General features: G+C 45.8%; 1 protein-coding gene across 9 annotated transcripts in view; it reads left to right on the plus strand.

Annotated features, from left to right (window-relative positions):
• FARP2 (FERM, ARH/RhoGEF and pleckstrin domain protein 2) overlaps positions 1-20,117 on the plus strand; it is a 47,082-nt gene extending 26,965 nt beyond the window's left edge. For 4 of the 9 annotated variants that reach the window (XM_015871067.2, XM_015871070.2, XM_015871069.2 and 1 more), the window contains 15 exons: positions 7,682-7,860; positions 8,208-8,297; positions 8,390-8,523; positions 9,506-9,587; positions 10,341-10,578; positions 11,236-11,366; positions 12,162-12,230; positions 12,582-12,671; positions 13,070-13,090; positions 13,390-13,472; positions 14,180-14,298; positions 15,021-15,184; positions 17,205-17,312; positions 18,050-18,201; positions 18,989-20,117. In XM_015871067.2, coding sequence (XP_015726553.1) covers positions 7,682-7,860; positions 8,208-8,297; positions 8,390-8,523; positions 9,506-9,587; positions 10,341-10,578; positions 11,236-11,366; positions 12,162-12,230; positions 12,582-12,671; positions 13,070-13,090; positions 13,390-13,472; positions 14,180-14,298; positions 15,021-15,184; positions 17,205-17,312; positions 18,050-18,201; positions 18,989-19,079 — 1,751 coding nt within the window. In that variant the 3' untranslated portion in view covers positions 19,080-20,117. Of the gene's footprint in view, positions 1-7,681; positions 7,861-8,207; positions 8,298-8,389; positions 8,524-9,505; positions 9,588-10,340; positions 10,579-11,235; positions 11,367-11,818; positions 11,902-12,161; positions 12,231-12,581; positions 12,672-13,069; positions 13,091-13,389; positions 13,473-14,179; positions 14,299-15,020; positions 15,185-16,091; positions 16,232-17,204; positions 17,315-18,049; positions 18,202-18,988 lie in introns of those variants that run through there. The other 5 variants (XR_001557071.2, XM_015871071.2, XM_015871072.2 and 2 more) reach the window with 5 other exon arrangements.
• Positions 20,118-20,142: the final 25 nt, after the last annotated feature.

Below are 20,142 nucleotides of genomic sequence, written 5' to 3' on the forward strand. Positions count from 1 at the left end.
TCTTACGTGTACAGCGGTTTAGATTTAAAAGGTTCTGATTTTTCTAAGCACGCATCAGAGCCTCCAGGCTTAACAAAGGATGCCCTTCAACAAAATGCAGTCTCTCCTCAGTCAAGCCCTGACAGGTACTCAACAGAAGCAGTAGATATGAATGTGGAAGACGAGTTTGAATTTGAAGAAGGGAGTGACTTCAATGGCAATGAGAGACCATCCAACACCTCGGAGCTGTTTGAGGTTAAGGCACAAGCAAGCCGAATGCAGAGCCTCCTGAGCCCTTCTGAAACGAGCTCACTCATCAACAACCGATCCGAGAGCAGCTCCCTCAACAATTTGCCACTCAATGGTACGTCCTCCCTGCACACGTACAGCTCTGCTAACCACTCTGAGGCGAGCTCCATGGTGAACTTCCCAGCCTACTCAGTGCGCTCCGAGTCCAGTTCAGCCTTTCAGTTCACTGACATCATTGACCAGCTGGAGCAGCTGAGCTACCCTCCCACCACCACTGAAGACTCCAGCAGTACAGATACAGACTCCTGGGACTCTGAAACTGCTGCGCCTCTGGATGTCAACCTTTTCTTTAGTAATCCTTTTGCTCAAGCAACCGGTGAGAACTTAACTTTTGACTTTCAGAATAATTTAAAGAATCTGACTCAAGAAGACTGGACGGAGAAGACTCACGTCAATCACTGACTCTTCATTTTTGTGGTGGATTCCTCTCAGCTGTTCAGACTTAGAAGTCAGAATGGAGTGATGTCAGTCACTTTAAACAAGAGAACTCTAACCCAGTGGCAGGATTTTAAATCACATACCACAGCTGATCATTTTTTTTCCTGTCTTCAGTTCCCTTAAAGCACACCAGCTTCAGTTCTGTGCTTTGTACAACACACTGCGTCCAGAGTGTGTCAGAACAGGCCACAATGTTTGCAAAACACCACATTGAGGGACAAAAAACACTGATTTCAGAGAAGTTAAGGACCATCAGTTTGCAAATTACAGTATATCGAAGGATTTTTTTTGGCTCTGAACATGTCTGTAAGGAGTGATATAAATATGCAGTCTGTGATTACAGCAGTCGTTTTTGCTGGCGAGAGTTCTTGGTGTTTTGTGTTTGGGTTTTTTCCCCCATAATCAAAAAGAAGAGACAGTCTTCAAGTCAGCTATGAAGGATGATTTTTAAGGTGCAAAACTATGCAACGTGATCAAGTGAATATGAGAGCCAGCAAAGCTTCTTGCGAAGACGCTCATATTTTCTGACCATAAGGTGCCTTCAGTAGTACAGCAACAAACAAAAGCACCCTTCTGCTTTGCAGTAGTTTGGAGATGCATACATAGACTATGAAAGCACTTAGTTTGCATTGCATTTTTGTCTCACCTTTCCTTTATTGTGCTACATTGAAGTACTTATGAATTAGCTCATGAGAATCCACTTGATTTAGGGAAGAGAGGTGGGGGTAAATGTGGTGAAAGCTTTAATTTTTCTTTAAAATATGGCCTTTCTTATTAAAGGAGAAGGTACGGTACGAGCACAAGCAGTGCCTCAAAATAATCAGCTTATGGTGATAAGTGTAATTTCATACTCAGTATCATTCATATTGACTTTCTTAGCTTTGGGCTCAGTATACTGTTAAAAGACCTTCATTCCTTAGTCAAGCATGAAAAAAATACCATTGTCTCACAAAATTCTGTTAACTGAAAGTTCAGGGGAATTCCTCTCCATGGTAAAGTGAGAGGAAGTAAAACATCCTTTGGTCACCTGTTCCTTTTAGTTCAGTATTTAGTGAGGCAGGATTATTTTCCATGGCACTTACAAGTGCTGTGGCAGTTGTGTTTGAGTGGAATTGCTGTTGTTTCATTAGAATCTGGTTGCCTTTGCCAGTGGCACAGGACAACAAAGCACATTTAGAACACAGCACTAGCTTGGCCTTAGAGGAATGTGCAGCTGTATAATTGGTCTTATTTCTTTTTAATACAAGTTTAGTTTTGTATTTCTACTGAATGTGCATTCTAGCTCTTTGTTTGACTTGATTCATACCTGTGGAGATATAATCTCATGGATTTGTGAATAGGCACTTAGAAGGGGTCTTCAGCTGTGTCACAGGTGGTACCTTTATGTGTGTTTCAGGCTGGTTTCCTTCCCACAATGACATTATGTCACTTGAAAAACAGAAAACAGACTTATATCTCCTGGCTCTCCTACAGGTAGCAGAGTCAGGGATGAATATCAATGTAAGATTTAAAAAGTGGCCTTTAATTTCTTTCATTTTTAAGTAAAAAAGTCAAGATGGGGCTATTTGCATATAACCACGTCTGCCTCTGCTTTATGTTTCATGCCTAAACCACAAGCATTGTCTCTAAATCGTAACAAATGCTCAGTATGGGAGTAAGTCCTGCTACATTCTGTAGCATTTCAAAAGCTCCCAAGATCTTCAGAAGAGAAAACCTTGTGGGAGTGTTTTCAACAAACATACCAGTTAGTCACGAGAGAAGGCTTGCTAAGAATGTTTTCTTGCAGAGCACTTGGTACTAAAAGGTGTCTTTAGTACGTCTCCTTATACTTTGCAGCTATGCCGATCTTCTGTTGGCAGTTGGCAATTCTAAATCTCAGGGATGTGTGTGTTTCTAAGTAGTAAGAGCCTTAATGTGATGCCCAGTTTGTTTCCCAAAGGAGTTGGAGATCTGATTAGCTTAGAGCAAGGTGTGTGGAACCACAGGAGAGGATGGGCTGGGGTAAGGAGTGTGGGAAGGAGAGCCTTGACCCAGGTACAGAACTGATCAGAATAAGGTTTTGGTTAAATGAATGCTGACCTTTCCTGTCTTCTGGCTCTGCTTTATATCTGAGCTGGGGATGCTCACATAGAGACAGCACTGGTGAGCACCTAAAAATCAGTATCCTTTGCTAGGAGTGTACGCTGTGGTGTACAGCAAACAGTCCGCTGCTTTCTCATTTCCAGATGTGGAGTGTGGAAGAGTGGAGCAAGGGTACGTGCTGCTTAGATACAACCAGAATCCTTCCAAGGAGGTCCAAAACCCGTTCCTGGCTGATAGACTGCTGCAGTGCTGTTTCTATAGGAGTTCAGTACTGCTGTCTGTGCCTCCAGCACCTGCTGGTTATGTCCTTGCTGCTGATACAGCAGCAGGGAGTGAGGGAAGGAAGGGCTTTCCCTTCTCTGTGCTTTGTCTTTGAATAGCATTGAGGGAATGGGTGAACCTCAGTGTGTTATGTCCTGAACACCAGCTCTGCTGTCAAGCTGTCAATGTTACTCCTTGCAGTTTGCTCCATTGTCTTTTTACAATGCTGGCTCACCTTGAGGAGGAGTTGGATGAGTTGTGGTAGGGGCAGGTGAAAACCTGGCTGCGAAGCTTCGCTTGTTTGTGGCAGGTGGATGTGCATCTTCTCTCCCTGTGTCAGTCACTTTTTGGTACGTTTGTTCTTGTTTGCTTTCTGCCCCCAGCTGTGGGAGGTGAGGATGTGTGTAACGCTGTCTGAGAGACATGGATCTCTTGTCAACGTGCAGCTTTTAGCACTGTGGTTTTTTCAGCAGCAAGAACCACTGGGACTTTCTTCTGTTCCAGGCTGCCTGTACAAATACAACCCGTGTTACCAAATTCATGCAGCTGCAGAAGGTATGTCCACATCAGTGGTGTTCCCCAATGAGTTAGGCTGATAGCTACAGCTCTCTGGTGGTACTCAACATGTGCCTTGCAGTGTGACTAGAAGACATTAAGGAATGAATGTCTTCAAAGGGTAAGGTACTCTGCACCTGTATTACCGCATGTGCCTATTTACAACCATTCACACTTCAGTGCATTTGTGAATGTCAAGCACTACAGGAGAATATATACATACACCTGCATCTTGGTGTATGTCATTAGTGGAGCTGATCATTTGCACAGACCTCTGGTCACAGGATATTCTTTGACCACTCAGCAACCCGGTTAAACTTTTAAAGCCTTACCAGCCTTTATTATTGCTTGTGCCTGTTCTTGGTAAGTTGAATATATGCACTCATCATTCGAGTATTAAGTGCTGTATATTTCCCAGGAGTTATTGCATTTTGTCTCAGTGGGGCAACACGTTGATTTGCTCTCAGCTTTCACTTTAATTTCCAGTGAGTTTCTGCGTTGCTGGATAAATGGCAACTCCTGATCTCCTTTTTCCTGTGTATGTTTGTATTGTGGTCATAGGTGGTTTTCTATAAGGGTGGTTTTCCTCTTTTTGGTTGGTGGTTTCTTCCTGTGGTGGTGGTAGTTTCTGTTCAGCTGCAAACCTTAATGAGGGTAAGAGTTTCTGGAGGTGCCAATAAACGTCATTTCTGTGTGCAGTTTGGTGCAAACCTGTTGGTAAGTCATTCCCATTATTGTCATTTTGCATAACATCCAAAGCTGAACTTATCAGGTATCGACTGAGTGAATGCATATACACTGCAGTTCTCATTGTAGACTTTTAGCTGTAGTTTTTAGTAGATCCTGCAGCGAAGCTGTCACAAATGCCATGTGTATGTGTGGGCATACATATACACCCTGTATGAACGTGGGGAGAGTTCACAGTCCCGAAGACCCACTTAGTTTGCTATATGCTGGTGGGCTCTTACAGGCTTAGTCCACAGAGCATGCCATAGCTTTGGGGCACGGTTCATTGAACCTGCTGTGTGGGAAGGTGCTGCTATGTATTTTCCAATCACAATATCCTCCTGCTGCTGCTTGCATGTGCAGGATGGCAGCACAAGGTTGGGCTGTTCAGCAGCTTGGGATGAAACCAGAAATGCCTGCTTCTCAATATGTACAGAGGTACACGTGCCTTGATTAGAGTGACTCCCCAGTGAAATAGGTGCTATTCTTTCAGGAAAGGATTACATTAAGGAAACAAAGAAGGCTGGAATTCCTTGGTTGATCTCTTGAACTTTTATCTTTTATACCATAAATGTTTTATTGAATTACATGTTGGGACTCTTATAATACTTTTGTGTCTGTTGAGATTGCTGGTTATGGACCTACAGATTTGTACTAATTCATAATTCTAATTGTTTATGCAATAAAATAAGGAAAACTTTGATATAAATGACATCGTGGGCTTTTTAGCTTTATTTTTCGTTACTTTTCTGTTTGAAATAGAATAAATGTTCTCCTAGCCAAGGCACCTTACAGTGTCATTAGAGTTTCATGACCAGGTTTCACAAGGCAGTCTCCCTCTTCCATACCTTGGTTGAGAGTAGAGCATGACCCAGTATTGGTGTGTATTGTTCAGATTGCAATCTTCTGTAGACGTTTTGTTTGGGAATAGAAGTGGGACTGAAAGTTAAACATAATGCCTAGAGTGGAATGTGATTGTGGATACGCTGTCTTGTAAACTGGGTGCGAGGGGAGTGATGGAGGAGGGCAGCAGCCATTTGCCCTTGGCTCCCTTTGAAGGGCATCACCCCATAGGGACTTAGTGGGGCAGCCCTTCTGATAAGGGATCCTACAGCTAACATTTAAACCTTGCATAGCTGTTAGGCCATCCCATCATGATCATTTTTAGTAGGGTGCTCTCCTTGTTGTCTGTCTTTGAAGTGTTTTAAGCATTCAAGTGTAAGAATCAGCATCTGTGCTTTGTTTTTGTCAATCCTTGCATTTAAATACAGCTTTATTTGCCAAAATTGCCCTGAGAAGTGTGACAGGTTAGAGAGGAGCCCTGCAGTAATTCTGTGAGCAGGTTATTCCAAATGGATTTTGGCTATAGGTGCTATTTTGCTAATTTAAATAGGCATCATTAAAATATAAATAAACCCAAAGCTAGAACAGACATAAACAAGGAGTAACCCAGATGCATATTATCTTTAACAATGTCAGTGAGAGGGATACAATTAATGTGCTCTTGAAGGAAATACAAGGTAAGGGGATGGTTCCAGCAGCTGGCTTCAAGTTGGCTTTGCTTTGTGCTTTTTCCAACAGCCGTAAAATAGCCCAATAATGAACTCCCCATGGCTGTGCTTTGTGTGATACTCCCAGCTTCTCTTGTTTTCAAATCTGAACTTCAGTCTTCCCCTCCTTACGCACTGAAAGTCGCTAGAACTGGAGTGGATAAATGTTGTAAGAGATAGATGGAAGAAGGGAAGAATTTAAAGCAGCTCCTTGCCCTCCCCCATCATGCTGCTGCCTTGTTGGCTGTGGAGCTGTCGTTTCACCATCCCTGCTGTGCAAAAGTGGCCTTCTGGTCCTCCCCATGGAGGTGAAACAGATGTCAGATGCTTGTTCCCCTGCCTTGCTGTTATGAGTAGCTGGAGTGAAGGAATGCGCCAGCATTTGGAGGCTCTGCGCGTGCTTTGGCGTGCCTAGAGTGTTAACAGTTAACTGCAGCCTCCATCAGCTGAATCTCTTCCAGGTGACCGAGTGCAGCACTGTTTAGCTTCCTGCATTTGTCAATGTGAAATTACGCACTTCGCTTCCTCCTCACTGTCCTGCCGCAACTGCGCGCTGCGGGGCTGCTGCTCCCCAGCCCAACCCGCCTCCTGCATTGCCAATGGAGGGACCCACCGCTCCCCAGCGCGTGTGTAAAAGAAGGCAGGGGGCACACGGGGGCTGCATGGGTCTTGGTGTTGTTTTTTTTTAATAATAAAAGACTTTTTTAGGTGGTTTTTGAAGTAGTCTGACAATAGGGAAAGGGTGGCGCGGGTTAACGCAGGGCTCACAGGCAGAGGTGGTGCTACGTTGAATCTGGAATGGGAACGGTGATAGGGAAGGGACCCTTGGTCAGGTGTCCTCCCCTCTGACTTTCTGCTTGGAATACAAAGCAAATAGTGCTGGGAAGTGCTGCTAGCGTGGCTGTTTATCGTAGGGAAGATCAGAAGGAAAAATGCTTTTTTTAGGAAGGTTGTAGTGTGAATAGTCGGAGTTTCTCTTAACTTGGTCATACCAAGTGGCTTTTGAGCAGCAATGCTCACTGCAGGGCCCATGGGGTGTCTGCATGCTGCATCTCAGGGGGCTGCAGAAGGGGGCAGAGCTGCTGATGGGCTTTAGATGCACTGCATTAGTGCCTTACCTATTTGGAAGTCTTTAAAGAGCCCACAGACAGACTAAAGAAATAAGCAGTCCAGAGCAAAGCAGCCCACGCTGCTCCTCCTTCAGAAGGGCTTTACTGTACAACAGGGCTGTAACCACCCACTGAAAACCTTTGTCTTCCACTGTGCTGCAGGGTGCTTACCTGAGAGCAGGGTGTTCTGCTGGTGTACGAAGCAGAAGGGCCAGCAAACAATCTATTGCACAGTCCCTGATTGCACAGAACTACTACCTTTCCCATCAGTCCAACTCTGGAGATCCCCTGAATTCTGCATGTATTTCAGCTAGCTTTGTCTGCTGGATTTTTGTTGTGGAGCTGAAATTAGTGCAGTGGTTTGCTCTGACTTTCCCCTGTGCTAGGAAGTAATCCTTATTTCAGAAGAGGATGAACTAAAAGGGGCATTCTTGCTACTTGCAGCATAGACCTGTGTTGTGAGCTGTTACTTGACTGGTGTGCTAAGAAATCCATTCACTCTGAGAGACACACTGAAATGTTTGGATGCATGTTGCTTTGGGTGGGTTTCTTTTTTATGTGAGATACTAATTATGATTTACAGTAACAGTGGGTAATTATCTTAGATACAGGATATGCAAAGCATTTTTTCTCTTCGTTTCCACTCCATCTTCTGCTTCTCTTCCCCTCCAGGCCTCCCAGTGGACCATTCTCAGCTCTCCTCCCTTGTGCTGAAGAGTCCCTTGGGTTTGAACCCAGCATTCCCTGTCAACCTGAACGCAGCTGCCCAGGGTTCATCTCCTCTCCTGAGCCCTGTCCTCAGTGATGCTGGTGGTGCCAGGATAGAAGAGGACGATGAGGCGAAACGTAAGGTGAGACCACAGCGCTGCAGAGAATGTACTTAATGAACTCACTGAAAAGCACAGAGCTTGTCTTGCTTGCAGAGTATGGGTGCTCAGCCAGATCTGTTGTCTCCTTGGTACCTTAGGAAGAGCCCAGAGCCTTCTGTTGCAGCGCAAGGAAGGCTTTGTCATCTGAACTCCGTTCCTTATGGAGTCAATGGCCACGCTGCATCCTTCAAGCAATTTTTAACAACGCTTTGTTTATAACCAAACCTTCTTTTCCCGTAGCAAGGAAGAATGTATGTAAGATTTGAGCTTTTGCTTTGTAACAGAGCACCTATGTTGTATTACCTATTGATTATTTTGTGCTCTTTCAGCGCTATCCAACCGACAAAGCGTATTTCATTGCAAAGGAGATTCTTGCTACAGAACGGACGTATTTAAAGGACCTGGAAGTTATTACAGTGGTAATGGCTCCTCGCTTTCTTTAATGCTTTTCGTTTCCTTGAGATTTCTTAAGTGGGAACAACAATGATGTAATTTGTGATTGTTCCTGCAGTGGTTTCGCAGCGCTGTTATCAAGGAGAGTGCAATGCCAGAGGGCCTGATGACGTTACTCTTCTCTAACATAGACCCAATTTATGAGTTCCACCGAGGCTTTCTGAAGGAGATTGAGCAGAGGCTTTCGCTCTGGTAAGTACTGAAGTGCAGTGCATGGGCATCTTTTCCTGAGTCCTCGCATTAAAGCCATACTCATAAGCAGAAATACCAATTCAAATGTAAGGAGAATGGAAGAAAAGTATTCTAATAAATCAGAATTTTAATCAGTGGCTGAATGCATCTTTCAAGCAGTGCCTTACGCACACTCTGCTGTATTTGCCTGGACTGGATGCCCAGACCAGTGTTTTTGTAACACAACTTGGTGCTGTTTGTCTGGCCTTGGAAAAGAGAAGGTCAGGAAGATAATGTGTGCATTTTTTCAATACCTTCCAGTTAATAAACCTCCAGCTGAGAATCTGGGAAACACTTTTTTGTAATTAAAATTAGATTCTTGCAGCACTATTTACTTTAAAGGGCACATTGTTCAGTTTTGAACCTTTCTATTGCTTTCTCCTGGCCTGGGATGTAACATAAGAAGATATTCACTACCACTCAAAAGGAGATGCTTTTCCCTCCTCCTGGTGATGATGAAACATTAGATGATTTTTGTTCTCTTTTTGCATTGGTGAATCGATCTGCTGTATGTACCTGAGTGTTCCAATTCACTTAGAAAGCTTTCTGCTCTGGAAAGAACCATCAAGGCCATCATGTAAGATTAAAGCAACCTGAATCTGAAGTGAGGGAAATGGAAAAAATACAATCAGTGAAGCATGAGCAAAAACAAATTCATACACTTGGGCAGGATTGTAATAATGACATTTACTCAGAAAGTCTGAAGGGTTGAAATCTGTAATAGACTTTCAGGCAAATCCTTTTCCCTTCTCAGTTCCCCAGGCTTTTGGTTTTGTTGTTCTATGCAGCCTCCATTGAGACAAGGGGAGCTGAAATGGACAGAGGTGGGATTAACGTTAGTTCTGCTTCCCTTAAGAGAGAAGGGTTTGGATGGAGGAAACAGAAACATCTTCCATTCTCCCCCACTTTGCCTTCTTATTTAATCTTTCTGTGTGTGTTTCAGGGAAGGAAAAACAAATGCTCACGTGAAAGGAGATTATCAACGCATTGGAGATGTCATGCTGAGGAACATGCGCACTCTGAAGGTAGCTGAAGGATTTGGATCATGGAGGGCCAGGGCTGCTGGTTCCATTCTTCCTTTTGACAGAGGTGGTAGTTCAACATTCAGGAATCATAGAATGGCCTGGGTTGAAAAGGACCACAATGCTCATCTCATTCCAATCCCCTGCTGTGTGCAGGGTCACCAACCAGCAGCCCAGGCTGCCCAGAGCCACATCCAGCCTGGCCTTGAATGCCTGCAGGGATGGGGCATCCACAGCCTCCTTGGGCAACCTGTTCCAGTGCGTCACCACCCTCTGGGTGAAAAACTCCTTCTCATATCCAACCTAAACCTCCCCTGTCACAGTTTAAAGCCATTCCCCATTGATTAAATCCCCAGGATTTTAATTTGAAGCAAACGATTCCTGCTGCTAAACAAGTTCGAAACAGAATATTTACTGCAGGGCTCAATGGTAGGGCTGCTTGTTTTCTGCCTGTGTTTAACTTGAGGAAAGGCTGTGTGTTAGTTACTGAGCAGAAGACAAAAGAGAAATATGTAAGTAGTTTCTCTGTGTTCCTATCTGTGCACTACTTCAGCTCACCCCTATGGAGACACTGATTCATGAGGCTGATTAATATCAAAATCCAAACATTCTTAACTGTGTACATTCTGAAATGGGGGTACCTTTGTTTGGGGCTGAGGACCTAGTGGGGCAGATATGCTTGTGCTGTGGTGGCCAGATTCTTATTGTTGCAAAATCTGTAGCAGTCTCTTTGGCCTTTTCTGTGCCATTCAACAGGAGTTTACAAGTTACTTGCAGAAGCATGACGAGGTCCTGACAGAACTGGAGAAAGCAACCAAACGCCTGAAGAAACTGGAAATGGTTTATAAGGAGTTTGAGCTGCAGAAAGTTTGCTATCTGCCACTCAACACGTTTCTGCTCAAGCCAATCCAGAGGTTGATGCACTACAAGCTGATCCTGGGGAGGCTTTGCAAGCACTACACAGCAGAGCACCGGGATTTTGCAGATTGCCGAAGTGAGTGAGCACTCAGCTGTACACACATGGTGGGCAGGGTCTTAAATTGCATGGCAGGTACCCTGCAGGAGACAGCAAGCTTTGCAGCTGCACAATCAGCATACGTTCTCCTTTTCTCCTCTTGAGACCCCTCTTATTCTCCCATGCAGCCATGAGAAATGCAGAGGTTTTGGTTTAGATTGCTGAAAGCAGAACTGCCAGATGTGTTCTCTGATTAAATATCCAGGAAAGGAATTACAGCCTATCAAGTAGAAAAGCAGGAAAGTGTCAGGAGGTGGCTTAGTTCAAGAGGTGCTTAAACTGTATTGAAATATGAATTTTGTTTTTTCATTACGGTACCAGGTTTTACCAGTGTCTTGTCATGCTCTGGTGCAGAGCTCTGAAGTTCTCTGCACTGAATAGAAAGTAGTTGTTCCTTACTTTGCAATTGACTTTTGGCTGCGTGGTTGTTACTTCTTAGATGTGCCACCATAATCTCCACAGGCGTAGGAGACACTCTGAAGTCACTTGTGAAGATCCTGTGAAGTCGCTGTTTTGCCTCTCTCTATATAGTGTTTCTTAGGAATGAATCCAGCTGTCAGTTTCAGAATCAACTTTGCAAGGATAACCTGGGTTTGTCTCCTCCTTCTGATCCCATTGGCATCATTTCCCATACAGATGCCCTGAAGGAAGTCACAGAGATGACCTCCCAGCTCCAGCACAGCCTTATCCGCTTGGAGAATTTCCAGAAGCTGACAGAGCTGCAGCATGACTTGATTGGTATTGACAACCTCACAGCACCTGGTCGGGTAAGCAGCCCTGCTGGGTTTTTGAAGCCTTTGTTGTTTTTATGACCGAGGTGTTGCATTGCAACGCATTGCTCAATGTGCATCACCACTGCCTTGGTTGCCTCTGTGCGATGAGTGGTTAATAATTGTTTTCATAGCAGGTCATGTTTAGCTCCCAGCAATGTGGTAGGGAAGTAGATCACAAATGCTTCTGCTTCAACTCCAGCCAGAGTTTCATGTTGTCAGTGGGGCAGAAATTGGTTCCACCTGGGTGCAGGGCTGTGTTAGAGTGGGAAGCAGGATGTCATACTCAACAAAAGCCCGTTAGCAGCCCTGCTTATGTATGTCTGATGTGACCTCTTTGTGGTCATAGTGGTGAGAGGTGCATCTCTGGATAAAAGTGCTTTTGGTGACTGTTTCTGTAAGAGTTTCTTTAGCTCCTGCTTGGTTTTCTGTTTGTTTGTTTTTGCTAGATGTACTGAGCATAAGTACAGGAGCATCGCTTATGCTTTTGGGATGTGATGGCAGTCACTGCAGTGGGACGTAAGTCTAACAGGTGAACTGCTGAAACCCAACAGAAACTCTGCTCCTTTTCCTTCTCTTGCTTCACTGATTTAAATGCTGGTTGCAGCAAGGATCTGATTCATGTGACAAAACAGAAGGAAAGATGTTGTTTGGCATTTATCAAATCTCTTGGGGATCATTGCTGGGCACCAATCAACATCTGTATGCTCTGGGATGAGAACAAAGAACCATTGGAATTCTGTGTGGCTGGGGAAGTCGAAGCTTTGCATCACTGTTTCTTTTCCTTGGCAGGAATTTATCCGGGAAGGCTGCTTGTACAAGCTCACCAAGAAAGGTTTACAGCAGCGGATGTTCTTTCTGGTGGGTGCTGCTTCTGCTTTCCTACAGTGTTCAGGGCCTTCAAGATAAAGCGGACCATGAAAGTGTTTTGCTGTGCTTACGATGGGAAACTCATTGTGAAGTGATGGTTGTTGATGTGACGATGCTGTCTGTTCTCAGTGCCAGAGTCTCATCAGAATTACAAACTTAATTTTCTCTCTTGTAAATAATACTTTTAATAAGGAAGCAAATGTTCACAAACGTTTTAGGGAGAGCACACCACAGTGATGGAGAAGCTGTTTTTGCATGTCTGTAGCCTTTAAACAGCAGATGTGAAAAATACTTGGTACTGCCTGCAGTCCTCAGAATCAATTGTGTTCTTCTGTTTTTCAGTTCTCAGATATGTTACTTTACACAAGCAAAGGGGTGACGGGGACAAATCAGTTCAAAATTCACGGCCATCTTCCTCTGCATGGCATGCTGGTAAGTGGCTTCAAGCTGCAAAGTCATTTCCTAATGCACTGTGGTGCTTTCGGGCAGGTTGGGGGCATTCCTGCAGGGATGGAAGGACTGAAGCGGCTCCAGGCTCGTGGGATCAGCTGTGCCCTACTAAAGATAGATGGGACCTCCACGTGCCTCAGCCTACATGCTAAACAAAGACTCGTCTGCAGGCAATAAGCTTATCTCTTTCATCTCATTAGCAAAACAGCTGGAGCATGTTTGACCATTCATTTTCATGGTGCAGTGAGAATCTGATCTGGAACATGGATTTGTCTGGGCTTTTTTTGTTTGCAATGTAGATGCCTAGGCATAAAATCAACCCTCCTGTGTCCCCACCCCCATATTCTAACAGGACTGTTGTTTTTGTGTTTGATTTGCAGCTGATAGTGCTTGACCCACCGGTAAGTAACAGGCCTAATCCTGTTCAGGATCCCCTTTTTCTCACCCTGCTACGTGTTGTGCTGTGCAGCTAAGAGATACATCAGTAGAAAGACACCACACATGTCCCTTTAAACATAGAGCCAAAATAGTCAAAAAGTAGGTAATATTCATTTAGAAATAAAAGTGGCTGTTTTGCAATTATTTCTACTGTGTTGTAATGATATTGAGGCTCAAATTCATGGCCAGCTGACGAGTGGCTTTTGGTGTTCATCGCTCACTGAGCAGGGATGAGAAAAAGCTTGTTATTTTTTTCCTGCAGGTGGAGGAGAGTGAGAATGAATGGGCCGTCCCACACTGCTTCACAATCTATTCAGCACAGAAGACCATAGTAGTGGCAGCAAGGTAACGTTTATTTTCCCCTGTGCATGTGGATTTGAGAGAGACCTCCAAGGAGTTGTTTGGTGCAGAGCCTCCAGGGCTGTTCTATGTGTCCCGTGGTCACAATGGAATATGTACGCTAACACAAATCATACAGGCTTTAATTCAGCTGTTAATCAGGCAGTGCTTTGACTAACCTTGAATAAATCCATCTGAGCCTGGTGTGACTCCCTTTGGTACCCCAGTGTATGAACTGTGTTGATCTTTTCATTAACGTGACAAGGAGAAAGGATGCAAAATGTTTGACTGAGTCTGTGCTGCCTTTTTAGTTCAGCACACGTTTGTATTACAGTGATATTCTTCAGTGCTGTTCTGGTTTTGCCCCAGCCTCCCAACCAAATAGCCAAGAGTGTGACTATATACAGCACTTTGCAAAACAACTGTGCATGTAGCAGGAGGGAAAGAAGAAATTCCACTACCTTGTGGCAATGTCCAGATGAAGACCTTACTCTGTTGCATAGTGACAAATATAGGTATAGATGTGTGAGCTATAGAGTTCTTACCTTGTACTCATGACATGAGCCACGTAATCAGTCCTATGGCTGTCTACTCATTCAGTTTCTCATGAAGTCCACATTTTAAAATGGTTCTTTTAAACTTGTTCCAAGGCTGTGGATAGTGGTGAAGGCTCCAGGCTGAGCTGGTCACCATTCACACTGTTTGTCTTGCAGCACCCGCTTGGAGATGGGGAAGTGGATGGAAGACCTAAACATGGCAATTGAAATGGCTAAAAAATCCACTGAGAAATCTGACATGCTTCTGGACAACTCCGTATGCAACCGCTCCAACAGTAAGTGGTGTTTCCCACGCTCTTGAAAATGGTCAGGTGTTGAGTCCCATTTGTGTCTCCCCTTGTAAATTTGATGACACAAATGGAGTATTTTATAATTCCTACGGTAATGGAGATCTCTTGTGCTCTGGTCGTGTTTTAGTTCAAGTTAATATGCTTGTCTTCCTAGGCTGATGCTCCTGATGGCTTTAAATGCAGCAGAGATGCTCCAGCTGCTTGAATCCTTGATTTTTTTTAAGCTCCTTATTTATCTCTTGTATATTCTCCATTTAACCAAGCAGTCTCTTTCCTGTCCATAAATTCAGTGGTGTCTTTGGAGATGAGCACATTATTTTATAGCCCAGCACTCTGGTGCTTGTCTCTGGCATTGTTATGGATGTGCTGAAATTTGTGGTGTCCCCCCCTGGAGCATTTTTCCTGTTCCTTGCTGAGGATCAACTGAAGATGAAGCGTGTGTGAAGGGGGAAGGGGGGGTGTAAAGGGGGAAGGAGGGCTTGTTTGTTGCTTGTTTTGTTGTGTTGGGCTTTATTCTCCCCACACTGTGGAGTCGGCTGAGTAATGGAAGCCAAAACAAGCAGCTCAACATTCTAGTTGTTGTACTTTAAAACTGGACCCTTGTAAGGAGAAAAAACGAAACACTGCTCTTTCTCAAAGGAACACCTGCTTCTCTTGCTCTCTATTGCACAGTTTTCTTAAACCACTGCCGAATTCTCCTCCCCCAGGATCCTCTGACGAGGTCTCCCTAGAACAGGAGTCCGAAGATGACATACACTCTTCCCGTAGCTCCTTGGACAGGCAGAGCCACCACCGTGCCAACACAACCATGCACGTGTGCTGGTACCGCAACACCAGCGTCTCCATGACTGACCACAGTGTGGCTGTCGAGGTACCGCGGGGCGCAGCTCCGGCCTCTCGCTCTGTGCATCTCAGCTGCCTCAGCCTCTGCTCATCCTCCACTACTTTGCATTTCTGCTGTCTGTGGGAGAGCACGGATGACTGAAAGGCCGCTGCATGTCCACTCATCTTCATGCATGTCTGTGTCTTCTGGCTCTCAGCCCTCAGTGTGGCTCCGTGTGGCACTGCTGGCACGTTTTGGTGCTGGTCCTGCAGCATCTAATAAGGCAGATGTCTGCTCAGTGTGCTGCTGGCAGCTGTACCTCAGGCATGCTTTAGGTGGCAGTTAGCAGGGTCTGCTGGGTAGGATCCTTCCTGGAGTGCTTGGAAGATGTCCAGAAGTAGGAAATATCCTAAATGCCATAAAGAGAAAAGGAATGTCCCTCGCTAGCCAAACAGCAGTGAGTCAGGGTGCTGCGTCTATGCCCGTGTACCTTCTTGGCCCTGCAGTTAGAGCACATCAATGGAAGGTGTTACAGCTGGGCTCTGAAGCTTCTAGGTTTTCAGAATGTACGTCACGCATGTCAGTAAGGAGGTCCTACAGTGTTATGTTGGCTCAGGGTCTGGAAGTTGGACACCTCAGCCAGCAAAGTGGTTTCTACCAGAGGGAAGAAGCCTTCCTTTCCATGATGGTATACCTGGGAAGGTATATATATATATATATATACCTTATATATATATCATTGCTCTTCTGTGTCCTTGTATTGCAACCTGCCCACCACAGGCTCTGGGAGTTAACGTGTGAGTTCTTCCAGCACCTTCTTTCCTCACTCCATTCCATGTTCTAACACCATCACTTCTTTCACAATCCATTTTCCTTTAACAGACACTTCTGCGGCATCACTTTTCTTATCCTAATGTTCTGTTTTTCTCTTTCTCTCCCCCTTTTCTCTGCTCAGTTTTCTGCTCTCTTGCTGTTTCTCCAGAGCTTCCTCCTCGCTATTTGCTGGGTCAGGCCCAACGGCCCAACACAATCACCCATGTTTGTTGGTACCGGAACCAGAGCCTGTCCCTCTCTGATTACCTGTGCATGATCCAGGTAAAACCCTCTCAAGTTCTGTGCTGGTGGGAGGAGCTGTGGGATGCCAAGTGAAGCTGACTTCTTTTGGTGAACCCATGTGTTGTGTTAGCACAAGGTTCATCCAGCAGCAGTTGTGATGCTGCCTCGCTGATGCAGGATTTTCTCCTATCTCTGCTTCTCAGAAGGGTTCTTTGTGTAACACTGCTGTGTGTGTGCTGCCTTTCTCTCCTGTTATGATCCATTTGCCTTCATTCAGTGCCATAGGGTTCCTTGCCCCGTCGCACAGATGCTGGGGACTCGACCTGGGGTGCAGCAGTGACCATGTAGCCCTCACCTGCAGCCTGCTTCCCTCTGGGGCTTGGCTTTGCACAGCTGCTGTGTTCTGTTCACAGCTCTGGCTTTTGTCATCTTTGTTTCTTCTCTGTTTTTTCCTCCTTCTCTTGTTTTGGGGGTTTTTATATATAAAGCTGGGGGGAGGGGGAAGTGAAAAAAAGATGAATAAAGGGATGAATGCCCTTGTGGCTGTCACTGTTTCCTGGCTACAGCCTGCAGAAGACAGGGCTGGCCATAGAGATGAGTCAGAGTTGCACTGCTGTGCACTGCCTGGCAGAATACTGAGAGCTAGTGGGCACTTAAACCTCAGAGCTGAATGTCACCATATGTAACCATAGAATCACTAAGGTTGGAAAAGACCTCTGAGATCCCCCAGGTCCAACCCCAGCCCACCCCACCGTGCCCACTGCCCATGTCCTTCAGTGCCACATCTCCATGGCTCTGAACACCTCCAGGGATGGTGACTGGCCTCCCTCCTTGGGCAGCCTGTACCCCAGTGAGGTAATGTGCAGGAGGCCATTTAAAACATGAGTATAAGGGTTGCTATAGGCAGAGCAGTTACATCAGAGGGCTGGGGGTTTCTGACTGCAGCAGCTGACTTTTCTCTCAAGGACAGCAGTCAGTGGTTTCATGGCAGCATTCTGTTTGTTCTTGCTAGAACCAGCTCTCTGGGTACCTGCTGAGGAAGTTCAAGAACAGCAACGGCTGGCAGAAGCTCTGGGTCGTTTTCACCAACTTCTGCCTGTTCTTCTACAAAACACACCAGGTGAGCATGTGGATGCACATTGGTGTTTAAGGGCTGGGCTGAATCTGGAGACTCTTTGCGTTCAGTTCCAGGTGCCTCTCCTTGCAATCTGAAGGAGAGCAGCAGGTGAATGGTTGGTAGAACATAGTGAAGTCAGGTCTCTGTAGGGCCACAGGCCCTTCTTGCAGGATTGAATCAGGATTTATTAATAGTGCTTATTGTCTGCATTTGAGGGCAAGGATGTCATAACACCCTGATGAGTGGAGCTCAGTGAGTGAGCAGCCTTTGGTCTGTGTCTCACCTGGGGCTGCAGCACAGTCACCAGCTGCACAGGCATCAGGAGTTTCTCTGCCCGTGGTGCTCTCAGCACCCGGTTTTGTGACAAGCTGTGCAGTGCAACGTGTGCCTCTTCATCTTATCAGTCCCCAAACCTGAGTATTTTATTCAGGTTTCTTGAGGGCGTGTTTCTTTAGGGAACGATGTTTTCATGTTCACGTAGGGTCACGCTTGGAATTTCAGCCACAGTGAGGAGGGGCAGCAGGGAGCCCTGGGGGCAGCAGGGACAGGAGCAGCACTCTGTGAATGTGGTGCAGGGAGCTGGGGAGATGTCAGCATCCACTGCATGCTTTGCGAGAGAGAAAGGCAGATCCTCCTCCATTCCTTCCTAAGCAAAACCACAAAGCCCTTAGCAGCACAGGACAGCAGGGCAGTCATGATGGCCTGGCTGGTGCTCAGGCTGTGCTGTTGTGCTGTTGCAGGATGATTATCCCCTGGCCAGCCTCCCGCTGCTTGGCTACGTGGTCAGCTCCCCCGTGGAGGCGGATGGCATTCAGAAGGATTATGTCTTCAAGCTGCAGTTCAAATCCCACGTGTATTTCTTCAGGGCTGAGAGCAAATACACCTTTGAGAGGTAATTTTATGTTTTCTTACTATTTATTCCTCAGTATGTAACACACTGTTAATTCACTGGCTGTAATGCAGAGCACTCTCTTTGCTCTCCACTGCCTCCTGCTCTGAGGGGCTGCACACAACACCCAACATGCAGAAACATCCTTATGGGGGAAGGCTGTGATTATACCCAGGGCAGGAGGCTCAGCTCTGTCCCAGGGGTTCAAAACCCTCACTTTGCTTTGTGCACTATAGGGTTGGTTTTTTGGAAGGCACCATTTGCTGTCCCTCCCTTGGGAAAGCAGCACAAATAGCAGCTACCTGAGAGAGCAGGGTTGTGCTCTTCAATCTGCAATCATGCAGCAAGTTCAGTCTAACGTAGTGTTGATGTTTGTCTTGCTTTCTTCATTGTTGCTTTTTTTCCATATAAGCAAGTTGGTTCTTGTAAGAAAAGCAATCTGTGTGACTAAGGGAAGTATTGCCAGCCTGTCCTCCATGCATAAGTACTTAGTGTACAGTTCTGAGAGAACACAGTGTGCTCTACTAAGCTCTGGAGCTCAGAGCATTGTGGGGCTGTTCCATGTTTGCAGGATATTTGCCACAACTCAAGTGTTCATTTGAAGAACCAGCTCATTTATTAGAAACAGAAGTATTTCCCTTTAAAACACAATTGTAGAAGGAAGAAGGGTAAAAAGCAGATGTCTTGTGAGGTGTGGTGGAAGTAATGCAAGCTATAACAAAAGCAAGAGCTTGTGTTGGTGAGTGAGGGGCTGAGCAATCCCATTGCCCTGTTCTTTCTCTTTTCCCAGGTGGATGGAGGTGATCAAGAGGGCCACCAGCTCCCCAGCCAGGTCGAGCCTTTTGCTTCCCAAGGACGAGAAGGATCGGCACACGGACTGAAGGGAGCAGAGCTGGATCTCTGCCATAACCATCGCCAAGAGGCAGGTGGAAGCAGGAGTCTGGGGAGGTGATAGAGCAGAGAACCAGGAAGCTCATTTCTACCTGGTATGGAACGGGAGAGCTTGGGAGTTGCAGACAGGGATCGAGCCCACTCCAAATGGTGTGGGAGAGGGTCACGGCTGCTCCAGGTGAACCTACTTAGAGAGAACCTAACAACTGCAGAGCTTTGGTGTGTACACGTTGTGGAAGGTGTACTGCTCCAGTTGTACCTGTACAGTAATGCCCTTGCCTGCCCTGAAGGTGGCAAATGCCACCTTTTTTTTCACGTTTTTACTGGATGGACAGCATATATGTGGGGAAAGCAGCAGCTGCTGGGATGTGAGTGGTTCACAGCTGCTGGCAGCAGGCTGGATGAATCCCAGTGGTTCCCTTCCCTGATGCTTATGGCTGGCTCCCGCCACAACCCCACTGCTATCCATGTCAGCTGGCTTGCAGACCTTCGACTAACAGGGTCCCGCAGATGTATTGGCATAACGAGTGCATTTTGAACAGAAACAGCAGCTCTTGCACAACAGTTCTGCTACTCAGAGGCTGCCAAGGCAACGATTTTCCAGGGGAAGTGTGAAGTGCTGCTGAGTGTCAGCACACTGCGGGTTGGTGCAGGTGAGGTGTGTGGTTTCCCCTCTGAACTCTGCTATGGTGCATGCTGAGAGGGTCACTTGCTAGTCTCATATCACAGCTCCAGAGTTCCTTTATCCTATCGTAGGCATTACTTAAGGCACGGGATGGCAAACACTTCACCCTTGTGTGAATGATATTTTCAAGGCATTTAAAGCAATATAGGAGAACAAGCTTCTTGGAAAGTCACTGTTGCTTGTGCTTCTTTGTGATGTAAAGACTTTTGAGAATCCCTTTTCTTACCTCTAAATATTGAGTGGGAACCAACTTCTGTTTCTTGTGAAGGTGTGAAAGTCACTGGATCCCAGATGGAGCATTAGCGTGCGAGGACTCCATTAAATCTCTGTATTAATGCTGGCACAGTTGCGGTTTGTTGTTATTGCAA

Source organism: Coturnix japonica, chromosome 9, assembly GCF_001577835.2.
Source record: "Coturnix japonica isolate 7356 chromosome 9, Coturnix japonica 2.1, whole genome shotgun sequence".
NCBI lineage: Eukaryota > Metazoa > Chordata > Aves > Galliformes > Phasianidae > Coturnix > Coturnix japonica.